This window comes from Ovis aries, chromosome 2 (assembly GCF_016772045.2).
Source record: "Ovis aries strain OAR_USU_Benz2616 breed Rambouillet chromosome 2, ARS-UI_Ramb_v3.0, whole genome shotgun sequence".
NCBI lineage: Eukaryota > Metazoa > Chordata > Mammalia > Artiodactyla > Bovidae > Ovis > Ovis aries.
Genome location: NC_056055.1, coordinates 24,174,575 through 24,187,244, shown reverse-complemented (window position 1 = coordinate 24,187,244; position 12,670 = coordinate 24,174,575). Strand labels below are relative to the sequence as shown.

At 54.1% G+C, this 12,670-nt stretch overlaps 1 protein-coding gene across 7 annotated transcripts in view; it reads left to right on the top strand.

Moving 5' to 3' along the window:
- SEMA4D (semaphorin 4D) overlaps positions 1 to 12,670 on the top strand; it is a 125,725-nt gene that overhangs the window by 92,976 nt on the left and 20,079 nt on the right. For all 7 annotated transcript variants that reach the window (XM_004004061.5, XM_027964183.2, XM_042242966.1 and 4 more), the window contains 8 exons: positions 606 to 704; positions 3,738 to 3,831; positions 4,463 to 4,576; positions 5,541 to 5,692; positions 6,933 to 7,108; positions 7,219 to 7,375; positions 8,329 to 8,551; positions 9,610 to 9,725. In XM_004004061.5, the coding sequence (XP_004004110.1) occupies positions 606 to 704; positions 3,738 to 3,831; positions 4,463 to 4,576; positions 5,541 to 5,692; positions 6,933 to 7,108; positions 7,219 to 7,375; positions 8,329 to 8,551; positions 9,610 to 9,725 (1,131 nt within the window). The remainder of the gene's footprint in view (positions 1 to 605; positions 705 to 3,737; positions 3,832 to 4,462; positions 4,577 to 5,540; positions 5,693 to 6,932; positions 7,109 to 7,218; positions 7,376 to 8,328; positions 8,552 to 9,609; positions 9,726 to 12,670) is intronic.

Here is a 12,670-nt window from a genome sequence, read left to right as displayed (position 1 = left end):
CTCCCCTGAGCTGGGCGGGCAGGGCACACCCCTCTCCTGAGCAGCACTGTTTCCAGTTGCATGCATTAGGGTGTTGAGGGTAGGGCCTCCCAGAGAAAAGGAAGGCAGAGGGAATTCTGCACAGCACACCCGAGCATGGGTCTGCCAACATAGTGAATGGTTTGTGTGTTCTCTGAGAGCAAATGCATTTTTTCCTGTGCTGGGTATCAACTGAGATTCAGGGTCAGCTCTCCTTGCTTTCTGGCCGGCACGTCTTTGCTGCGTGTACATCAGTGACTGAGGCAAAGTCCATTTGGCACCTGATGGCGGCCCATGAACCCTGCAGAAATTGAAGCACGCAGGCCAGCTGCACATGTGGGATTGCCCAGGTCTGGGGTCAGATCTCCGGGAGCCTGCCCCCACTGTGCCAGGCAGAGCAGGGCTGGCCTGTGGAGATAGAAAGCGTCTGAGGCCCGCAGTCGTCAGCGAGCTGTGAGGAGCTGCTGTCAGGCGTGTGCTCAGGACTGGTCCCTGCTCTGGGGCGAGCAGGGTGAGCTGTTGGGATCGTGGAGGGCGTCCAGGGGAACCCGCACAGTGCTTGACCCGTGCGATTCTCTTCCCTGTAGACAGAATGCCTCAACTACATCCGTGTGCTGCAGCCGCTCAGCTCCAGCGCCCTTTACGTGTGCGGGACCAACGCATTCCAGCCAGCCTGTGACCACCTGGTAAGGCATGCAGGCGCCCTGGTCAGCGGCTGAAGTGGAGTGGGGCTCGAAGCAGCGCTTAGTGGGCTCTACTCCGCAATCAAGGAGGGTTTCTCTCCTGCCACCCATGTGGGAATTGGGGCAGCTGTGGCTCCCCACGAGGCCTCCGCCCCCTCAGCAGCCCCCTCTAAGCTTTCCTATCTATAGACCACTGTGACTGAGGGTGCAGATAGGGCAGGACTCATGGGGCTGCTGGCAGTAGTGTGGGGCTGGCAGTGGGGTGACCTTCTGGGGAGGCCAGTGTTGATGAGGAGAAGCACCATCATGCCCCGATCCAGCGTGTTGCCTGTTTCTCCATGCCATGTTTTGCATTTTGTGAGGAAGCATGTATGACGGGGACCCTGCTCAGGTAGAACAGTCAGGACTTTTGCTCCTGTGTGCTAGGTTCATGTGCTATAGGCTGAATGCTTGTATCTCCCCACATCCAAATGTCAGAGCCCTAATTCTCTGAATGTGATGGTATTTGGAGATGCAGCTAGTGAGGAGGTAGTTAAGGTTAAATCATGTCATGAGGATGGGGTCCTAATCCGATGGGATGATGGCCTTTTAAAAAGAGGAAGAGGCACCAGAATCTCTCTTTCTCCCACCACGCGAGGAACGGTGAGAAGGTCTGCAAGCCAGGAAGAGGTTCCTCACCAGGAACCCTCCTTGCCAGCAACACTCAGACTTGCAGCCTGAGAACCACGAGGCACGAATGTGTGGCTGCAGCCCCACCCCTAGTCTGAGGTCTTCATGGAGGCCCGGGCTCACTAGGACAGCACGTCTGCCACTCTGGTCTTGGGGTACCACCATCCAGTGTCGGCTGTTGGGGTGCAGGTTGTTCCCTGATCCTCTTTTCTGGAATCTGCCCCTCCAGGGAGTGACAACATGATGCCAGTGGGGTGAGCAGGTTTAGAAGCAAGACCCATCTCTCCCTCCCCCATTCCCTTCCTTGCCTCCCCCTGAGCCTCGTCAGTCACCTTCTGCTGTGGTAGGGTCCTTGGGAGAGGGACCCCTACTCTCCCGCTGCCCTCCCACCACTCCTTATCCCCTTGCTGACAGCTAACTGGAAGGAGAGAGCGGACTGGGCAGCAGCGACTCACAAGAGACACTCTTTTTACTCAGATAATCTGATGAGTCATTTGGAACAACCACAGAGAGGGGAGAGGAGTGTTTTAAATGCACTTCAGATTCAAAAAGGAAGCATGTTTTCTAGTGTTTGTCCCTGATTTAGTGAGTACCTGCCAAGTGTAAAGTATGGTAGAGTAGAAAACTTAGTTTGCTAGAACCCTAAATTCATGAAGGATTTCATGGCTAAATTCTGCTAGTCAGATGCTCAAAGTATGGAATTTAAGCTTAAATTCTACAAACATGTCAGTTGTGGAGGTGAGGGAATCATGTATTTCATTTAAACCTAGACCTGGAGACTTCACTGGTGGTCTAGTGGATAAGAATTCGGCTTGCAATGCTGGACACTTGGGTTCAATCCCTGATTGGGGAACTAAGATCCCACATGCCTCAGAGCAACTAAGCCTGTGCTCTGCAACTGCTGAAAGCCCTGTACTCTGTAGCCTGCATGTTGCTTTGTGAAGCAATGAAGATCCCTTGTGCTGCAGCTAAGACCCAACTCAGCCGAATAAATAAACTAAAAAAAAAAAAAAACAAAAAAAACAAAAAAACAACCTAGACCTATTTTTCCCCAGTGTTTTAAAAAAATTTCAAGCCAGCGGAAAAGTTGATCATGCATGTGTCCTAGCTACCTAGACGGTGCAGTTGGGAGCATCCATGTATGTGCACACAGGTGGACATGCTGAACTGTGACCCGTAATCCCTGAATGCTGTCACCCGAACATGATCTAACCTCCAGTCCCCATTCAGATTTGCCAGCCGTCATGCTGAAATGCAGTCAGTGAATCACACTGTCTCCCCAGTTCACAGCTGCTGACCTGGGAGGTGGCAAACCTGAATATTGCTTCCCCCAGCCTGTTAGAAATGTAACTACAGTTTTTCCCATGTCCCGAGCCCTTTCTTCTCTGTGACTGTGATTGTGTCCCTGGCTCTGACAGACATCGAGGCCACTAACCACCCATCACAGTCGGGATCCCATCTTCTTAATCTCCAGGCTGTCAGGTGGAAGATGGTACCCCGCTTTCATTGCTGTGTGCTTCCTGGGTTGCTGGCGGTACACACCCCCTTTCTGGTCTGCACTGCCATTGGGTTTTTTCTTCTCCAGCTTGCTACGTTTTGACCATTTTCCTCCTGAGATGCTTTCTTACTCATCTGTACTCACTTCTCACATATTCAGGGATGGATAAGCCTTGTCTGTCATTTTGCGGTCATGTCCCCCGCTTTGTCACTGTTGATCTGTGTCATTCTTTCAGTGGACAGACACTATCCAGTCCTCTCTGTGCTGGATCTATGTTTCCCCTTTCTTGGCTTTGAGCTCTCTCTCCAGGTACAGAGAGATGGTCCCAAGACTGAAATGCTCACCTACACTTCACTAGTGCATCATGGTTCCATCTTTTACACTCTAGTCACCAATCCATCTAGAGTGTGTCTCAGCGGGTGGGATGTGGCGGAGGTTCTGCTCCTTTTTTGTGTTATCTGTTCATTGGATAGCCTACTCCCCTGCTGCTTTGAAGGCATCTTTACTGATGTTAAAAGTCTGCATGTGGCCTTCCAGTTCCTTCCAGAGTACACCCTGTGTTTGGTTTGCCCTGGCTGTTTTGCGACCCTAGAGACATCAGCATTGACCGTCTCGGTCTTACAGGGGAGTCAACTGAGGCTCCAGGACCTCGAGGTGCTCGCGAGGGTGTCAGAGGGCGCCAGGGTGATAGAAGCTGCCAAGGTGCTGGCCTCTAGACCTGGGACAGCTGGTAACAGCATATGTGCTGTCCCCTCCATCTCCCCAGAAGAGCAAGTCTGAAAATTCAGTGGTCCAACAAAGAAGCATGATCAGGATGACTGCAGGACGTCAGACATTTTATGATACTCTTCCTTTCTGCTCAATTATAGAACTTAACATCCTTCAAATTTCTGGGGAAGAATGAAGATGGCAAAGGAAGGTGTCCCTTTGACCCAGCACAGAGCTACACGTCAGTCATGGTCGGTGAGTCCTGCTCTTGGTGTCCGTTCCTGGCTTGGCCCCACTGGACCCAGGCAGCCCCGTTCCTCCTCCTCAGCAGTGACCCCCTCTGCTTGGTGCCCGTATTCACCATCCACACAGAAGGTCCAGGAGTCTCTCTATAGAGCTCTTGGATTCGTTGTTCAGTAGGATAAATGGCCACCTCCGCAGTCTTCAAGCTAGATTTGGGGACAGATTATTTTGTATCTGTCGCCTGTGCAAATCACCTGGATGAGTCGGTCAGGTTGAGGGAATGCTTTTGTTCAAGGGACGTTTGTGACTGAGCCGTGGCCTGCCTTGAAATGCTCTCGCACACCCAAGGCAAGCAGGCCAGGAGCCACCTGGGCACCCACGGTTGTGTTTGTCATTTTACAGGATGCAGGGATTGCTTGCGTTGCTTGCTGCCCCAAACAGCTTAGCATGGAGCACAAAATCCCCCACATCAAGAAATAAAGCAGAAGACTCAGGAGACAGAAACATCACCCAGAAGCAGGGCTGCGGCGTCTCTGTTTCCTGGGCGGGCCTGTGTCAGTTTGGAAGAAGTGGTGCTAGGGCATCGGTGTGTCACCAGCACTAATGTTGATCCCTTTTCCTCTTTCCTCCTGGGTCACTGAAGATGGAGAGCTTTATTCTGGGACGTCATACAACTTTTTGGGAAGTGAACCTATCATCTCCCGAAATTCTACCCACAGTCCTCTGAGGACAGAGTATGCAATTCCTTGGCTTAATGGTAAGAAGCGGGCCGCAAGGTGGAAGGTGTGTTTGTGCTTGGTGTGGCGCCCTCTCCACCAGAGCCCCCGCTCTAGTTCGCCCTCTGCCTCATGGGAGGGTGTCCGCGGCTCACCTTTCTGTGTCCTGGGGTTCACGTCAGGCCCAGTGAGATGGGGGTTCTTCTGGAACCACTCGGAGCTCCATCGTCAGCATCTGGGGGCTTGTTTTCTTCTCTGCTAAGTAAGCGGGTTGTGTGCTAAGTCACATCTGGCTCTTTTCAACCCCATGGACTATAGCCCGCCAGGCTCCTCTGTCCATAGGATTCTCCAGGCCAGAATATGGGAGTAGATTGCCATGCCCTCCTCCAGGAGATCTTCCCGACCCAAGAGATCAAACCCGCATCTCTTTCGTCTCCTGCATTGGCAGGCGGGTTCTTTACCACTAGTGCCACCTGTGAGCTGGTTTAACCTTGCCTTTACCCCTCCTTGAAAATGGATATGGGAGGCTCAGATTGACAGACTCGGGCTCGTTAGATCAGCATGTGACATTATACCATTATCTCTGGAAGTCACGTGTCTACATTGGATTCACAATCAGATGGCTCACAGCTACTCACCGGAGACTTTTCTCTTGGGCACTGGCCAGCCTGCCAGAGCCTTGGGGCACCCGGATCTGGTGGTCAGGAGTTTGTCTCTTTTAGGGATGGGCTGTTTAAACCAGCGAATGCATATTTCCCAGTGAGTCTCTAGGGATGGTGGGGTCTGGCTCCCTGTTGCCTCCAGGCTGCCTGCCAGTTTAGAGATCCAGCCCTCAGTTCTAGGGCTGGACTGGGAGGCTGTATGTCAGAACCCCCACCTCCAGCATCTCCTTAGCCTGAGGAGGGCTAGATGGGCCCCATCATCATCCCTAGGCCCTGGAGTCTGTGTGGGGGGTGCCCGGGCCCTCAGTGTGCACGGGGCTAATCAGAGCGTCCGTCCCTGCAGAGCCCAGCTTCGTGTTTGCTGACGTGGTGCGAGAGATCCCGGAGGGCGAGGACCTCGGGGACGACAGGGTGTACTTCTTCTTCACGGAGGTGTCTGTGGAGTACGAGTTTGTCTTCAAGCTGATGATCCCCCGGATAGCGAGGGTCTGCAAGGTGAGCCCACCCCTGCTTTTCTCTTTGGTCCCTGCACTTGGGGAGCGCACATCACCTGGGCTCCACACTTCCTCTGAGATGCCTGTCCCCTACCGCTTATTCATCCACACCATAGATAGCAGTGTGGATGGGCTCGGCTTTGTCCTCCCTACAGGTCGCCTTGGGGACCACAGGAGCACCGGCCTGTGTGTGACAGTGACTGGCTTTCTGTCCTCAGGGCTCTGTTCTTAACACATTCCTTAAATGTCTCCCAGCTTATAGGAAGTTAGTTTTCCGGTACTGTATTAACCAGAATCTATCACTGGTGGCTCAGACGGTAAAGAATCCGCCTGCAGTGCGGGAGACCCAGGTTCAGTCCCTGGGTCGGGAAGATCCCCTGGAGAAGGGAATGGCAGCCACTCCAGGATTCTTGCCTGGAGAATTCCATGGACAGAGGTGTCTGACAGGCTACAGTCCCTTGGATCACAAAGAGTTGGATGTGACTGAGCGACTAACACTTTCACTTTCACGTTGTAATTAGGGGTTTTTCCATTCCAACATAAAGGTTGGGGAGTGCGTTTTCACTGTGTCCAGAATGAGTATGGACACTTCAGTTTCATGATCTTCTGTGTCCGGTTGTCAGAGTTTCAGTACTTCCGTCCAGACCCAGTCATGTTAGGAGTGTTCCATGATTGTTGCTTGTCCACTAAAAAGTGCTTTGGGGAACCTGACAGGTCCAGAGCATCTCAGCAGATAGCTCAAGAGCTGGAAGGAAGTGAAAATCTGATCTCCTTGAGGTATGCCTTTTAGGGGAGACCTCATCTACACACACTGGCCAGAGACAGACTAGGGAGCCTGCGTGTCCACCAGCCCCTGGCTCTGCCGGTCACTCACAGATGGGTCTTGAGTCTGGAGGTGCATGTGAGCCAAAGGGCTAAAGCAGTGACCGTGCAGGAGGACAGCGGGGCGTCTGCTTCGTGACGCCGAGGGCGGGCAGAATCCAACAGTTGTTCTGTCTGCTGTTGGGTGACTGCTCGTTGAGGTGTTGTAGTGGGTTGGGTTTTGTGCTTTAATCCATGACCTGAGCTGGCACGGAAGGGGTTGCTAGAGTCACTGGTGGTCTGCAGCCGGCTTTCCTTTTTGGCCTCAGCTTCCTTTCACTGAGGCAGAGCTGCTCAGGGCTGGAGTACATCCCTCATCACCGGCTCTTGTTTGGGGGGAGCCTCCCCTCCTCTCACTGCAGATGTCTTTGGGGTTCTAGGGGGACCAGGGGGGCCTGAGGACCTTACAGAAGAAGTGGACCTCCTTCCTGAAGGCCAGGCTCATCTGCTCCCGGCCAGACAGCAACCTCGTCTTCAACGTGCTGCGGGATGTCTTCGTCCTCAGGTCTCCAGATCTGAAGGAACCCGTGTTCTACGGGGTCTTCACCCCACAGCTGTGAGTGCTCCAGGCGGGCGGGGGTGGGGTGTTTTCACCTCATTCTCCTTCCCCCCGACCCGCGCCCTGCCCCTCGCCTCAGGGCAGTCGTATCACCCCCTCCTCCCCAGGAACAACGTGGGGCTGTCGGCCGTGTGTGCCTACAACCTGTCCACGGCCGAGGCGGTCTTCTCCCGTGGGAAGTACATGCAGAGCGCCACGGTGGAGCAGTCCCACACCAAGTGGGTGCGCTACAACGGGGCTGTGCCCACGCCGCGGCCCGGCGCGGTGAGTGGGCACGGGCCTCCCCCTGGGAGCGGGGAGGGCCGGGGGCACTCTCTCTGCTTCCTGGGTCCTTCTCATCAGCGTGCTGTGTCACAATTCTTGCTGTAAACTGCCCGAACGAGAAGGTGTTCTGGCTGGCACCGGATGTTTTGTGTGATTAACATTGTACAATAGAATGAGATCTGTTTCGTTTTCTATGTCTTGCAGAGAAACATGATTTCTTCGCAGAGAGATGAGCACCATTCGTTAATATGAGTCACATGCCCTAAGAGTAGTAAATTTTATGTAGAAATCAGTGTGGGTATCTAGGCTGATGTGGCGGCATTCATGTATGATGGGCCTGGTGAGCCGGGCTGTGTACATGGTCCACAGCTGGGACTGTGATCTGGGAGAGTGGCCTGAGGCTTGGAGCTCCCTCCCAGGACCGTCCCCTTCTGTGGGTGCACCTTTGCTGACGGGTCAGTTCTTTTCCTGCATGTCATTAAACAAAAGGCGTTCACCTGTGGTCGTGAATTTCGGTGTACACACATTAGAAGCTAGGACAAAAAAAAGAACCTTCATGCTCTCGACCTTTATGCTATTTATATTTACAACTGAACTGTTTTTAGCCATTTTTCCAGGCTTCTCTTCTGGGAGAGCTATCAAAAGAGAAATGTGTGGTTTTCAGTTTCAGACGTCTGACACAATTTTTTTCATTCATGAGTTGATGAAAATGACTTCATTGACTATGTATCATGAGACACCGTTATGTCCAGTGGAGAAAAAGACAGTTGCATTTCCTACCTCCTTTATAACTGTGTCTTTAGATTCCTGGGGAAAGGTCAGCTCAGTGTTTCCGTCTTGGCAAGAAATCCAGTGTACCCCCAAGTTCTGCACCTCGGGGAAGCCTCGGCTCTTGTGTGAGTGCGTGCTGCGTGCCCGAGTGCCCACGGTAATGGCTGATCTGTTTCCTGCAGTGCATCAACCGGGAGGCACGGGCGGCCAACTTTTCTAGCTCGCTCAACCTGCCGGACAAGACCCTGCAGTTCGTCAAAGACCACCCTCTGATGGACGACTCCGTGACCCCGATAGACAGTAGGCCCCGGCTGATCAAAGGCGACGTGAACTACACGCAGATTGTGGTGGACAGGGCCCGGGCCCTGGACGGGACCATCCACGACGTCATGTTTGTCAGCACAGGTGGGTCCCTGGGTAAGAACATGGGTACGTCCAACCAGGGCTGGCTTGGTGGCTCAGTGCTAAAAAATCCACCTGCCAACGCAAGAGACACAGGTTCAATGCCTGGGTCAGGAAGATCCCTTGGAGAAGGGAAGGGCAACCCGCTCCAGCATTCTTGTCAGGAGACTCCCATGGACAGAGGAGCCTGGTGGGCTACAGTTTATAGGACTGCAAAGAGTCAGACACGACTTGAGCAACCAAACAACAATAAAGTCCAGCTAATCTCTGCCACACGGAGCCAGCGTCTCGCCCAGGTGCCCGAGTGGTGGGAGGATTTGTTAGTGTGTGGGAGGATTTCTGAGAAGTCCCCACACCTGGGTGGCTTCAGATCTCTGTGACCATCAGAACACCTGGAGCACCAGCTAAAAACGCAGGTCCTGACCCAGATCTAGAAATTCAGGTCTGATGGGTCTGGGCTGGTGCAGAGGGAGGCCAGGTGGTGCCATGGCGGCGAGGTATGAGCTGCAGACAGGCACGTCCTGCCTCCCTGAGTGAGCAGCTGGCTCGAGACCTGTCCTGACCTGCCGTGGGCGGCACACCTCTCCCAGTGGCCCGCAGACACCAACACAAGTTTCCTGGAATGGAGATGGGGACCAGGCAAGGGGGCAGCAGCAGCGGGCAGGCTCTGTGGTCAGTCCTGGGTGCTGCCCAGCCACTGGCTTCCCCTGCCTGGGGCTCCTGGTGGGCTGGCATCCCCAGAGGCCTGTGGTGCCTAAGAACCACGTCACATTTATTTGGATGACAGTGTTGACCATTCTGATGGGGAGTATTGGACTTAACAAAGAGCTGTTTATTTTTTCAGAAAAAGCTGGGGATGACCCATGCCAGCTGGGTGTCCAGTTGTTTATTTTGCCTGTGACTCTTCCCTTTGTGGGTCTAATGCAAAAACATCATCTGTTTCTAAGCCTCCTGTTGGGGAAAGGAGTGGGAGGCAGAAGGGTGACTATTTGCTGCTATGGCCAACAGCGCCAGCACCGTCCCCTTCTCCTGGGGACTGACATGCAGCTTTGACCTTGCAGACCGGGGCGCCCTGCACAAAGCCATCAGCCTCGAGAATGACATCCATATCATTGAGGAGACTCAGCTCTTCCAGGACTTCGAGCCTATCCAGAGCCTACTGCTGTCTTCCAAGAAGGTAGGTCCCTGGGGAGCTGGCAGGGCGGCCCCACATTTCAGTGACCACAGGGCGGGCTGGGCCAGGCAGGTCCTGTCGTCCATCTGGCCCAGATGAACCTAGCTTCAGGCTCTTACAGAAAGTTCTTCCGTGAGCTGTGGGGTACAAGGAAGGCAAAGAAAGTGAAAGTATTAGTCACTCAGTAGGGTACAACTCTTTGCGACCTCATGGACTGTAGCCCACCAGGCTCCTCTGTCCATGGGGATTCTCCAAGCAAGAACACTAGAGTGGGTTGCCATGCCCTTCTCCAGGGGATCTGCCCGACCCAGGGGTTGAACCTGAGTCTACCACATTACAGGCAGATTCTTTGCCATCTGAGCCACTAGAGAAGGCAAACTGTGTCCTAAAAGTTGTAGAACCTCCCTGAGTTGCTGGGACTGATGTACGATGCTGTCAGGGGCTCCTTGGGCCATGGAAACACGTCCTCATGTGGGAACTTAGTGAGGTTGAGACCTCATCCTTGGGTGCCATCCATGCAGCTCCCTCATTTGCACAGAAAACAGTGCTCTGAATGATGATACGCTGTGTCTATAAAGCCCCCTTAGACAGGGTGCTGTCTCCTCACCAGGGGCAGCACGGTTCTTCCATTAAGGGTGAGAGTGAACGCTGAAGGCTTTGAGGGCCATGCCGTTATAGCTCGAGAGCAGCCGTGGACAGTCCAGAAGCAAGTGAATCCTGTTAGGCCCTAGCAAAGCCTTATGTACAGGCCCCGAGCTTTGCAGTTCACCTTTCCTTTCTTTTCTGTTTTTGCATTCTCGATTATCTGGCTGCACCAGGCCTGAGTTGTGGCAGGCAGGGTCTTTGCTGTGTTACGCATGATCTTTCGTTATGGCGCACAGACTCTAGTCGCAACACACGGGATCGGTAGTGGGGACATGTGGACTTAGTTGCCCCATGGCTTGTGGGACCTGAGTTCTCTGACCAGGGATCGAACCTGTGTCCCCTGCATTGCCAGGCAGATTCTTAACCACTGGACCACAAGTGCGTGCCCGAAATTTTCATATGTCACAAAATGTTAGTCTTTTGATTCTTCTTCAACCATTTGAATATATGAAAATTGTTCTTAGTACGTGGCCTGCCTGGACGCAGCATGCGGGCTGGATCTGCCCTGCAGTTCACAGGCTGTCCTCAGCTGTGCATCCCAGTGGCCTTTGGGAAACGTGCCTCCTGGCTTACAGCTGGGGTGGAGAGTGAGGAGCAGAGCACAGGCCCGGCTTCACGTGGCCTCGTCCACATCCTGCTCCAGGCACATGACTGTGAGCCTGGGTGGGCCAGTCTTGTCTCTATTTTTTCCTCTGTGGCAGCCCCTGGGAGGGTCCCGGCCCTGCCCTGTGACGTCCCCCATGCTGTGGCCTCTGGGCTGATAGACTCCGGTCAGCACCAGAAATTGGCCACTGGGCCACACGTCACATTCCCCTCTGCTGCAGGGTCCCCCATCACTCAGCCTGTCCCACCTGTACCCCATTTGTAAAGCCTGGCTTAGGGGCACCAGGCTGGCCTGTCCCTGCTTCATATGGCATTGCCCTGTTGTTGAGATTTTCTCTCTGGACCCACAGCACTCCTGAGCTTTCCTCCCTTCATGCTGGAAAGAGGTTGTTCCTCTGGCCTCCCAGAACATCCTCCCTGCCCTAGGTCCTGGTGGGAGCTACACGTGGCTTGTAGGGCCCAAGCTCAGTCCTTCCTCAGCCCCGGAGCTGTGGGCAGCAGGATTGGGCCCCTGATAGACAGGTGAGAAAGAGTAGAAGGCGATGTCTTGGTCAGGCTTGCCTTGCAAATGCTGCACGTGGGCTTTCATCCTCTCCCCTTCATCATGGGCTTGAGGAGCTGCGTCTGGTTTTCAGTCTCCTGTTGCACAGTCCCCTCCCCTCTCGGCCCCCGCAGTGTGTGTCCTCTCCCTCCAATTCTAAAAGGGAAGGAAGACGGAATAGCCTGGTGGAGTTAGGCTCGCAGACTTAGATCTGAGCCTCTCAAGCTGGTGCTTTTGGCCACCCTTTACCAAGCCATCCTGTACAGTGTTTTGAAATAAGGAAACCCAGGGGCCCTTCTGGGCTCTGCCATGTGGTTCAGGTGCTTCAGCCAAGCATGCTTAAAGCCTCCAAATGCTCAAATACTCATCAGAACCAAGGCCAGGCCCCCAGTGTGGACATGTGTTGAGAACAGGGCAGCTCTGCTCCACGAGACATCATTCCTGGACCCAGCTGGCCCTGCCATCCTGACCCAGGTCTTCAAGGTCACTGATCCCACAGGAAGGATGGGGGCAGGATCGCCCACGGGAACGTCTCACAGGTCAGTCCTTTGCTCACTCCCTGCGGTCAGGAATGGTCAAGTGGCCAGGGAGGGAGCCTGGCACCCCAGGGAGGCAATTGCCTTTCCCCACAGGAGCCCTCACTGCGCTGGGGCCTGGCTCATTTGCCTAGAACAGATGAAAATGCATCGTGTAATCATGGAGTCCCACACCTCCTGGGCTGGTGGGCTCAGGGTGGCTTTGGAATGCTGGCTATGCTGCCGTGGCAGCAGGAAGCGGCTGTTTGGGGTGAAAAGACACCAGTTCCTCCCTCCCCACTCCCCACCGGCAGGCTCTCCTGGGTCCTCATTGCAGAAAGCTAATGAGCAGGCACCGCAGGGCCGGGGGAGCGCAGGATGGCCCGGCACACAGCCTCCACCGGGGGAGGAGTTCCTTGTCACTCCCTCCTGTCCTCTCATGACAAGTGCATTGTGGTAAATGCGCTTCATAAATTACACCTGAGAAGCATTAAATACATTCACATTATGAAACCCTCCTCCCCATCCATCCCCAGAACTTCTTGTCTTCCAACACTAAAGTCCCATACCCATTAACCACTAAGTCCCCTTCCTCCCATTCCCCCAGCCCCTAGCACCCACCCCCCTGCATTCCACCTCTGTGT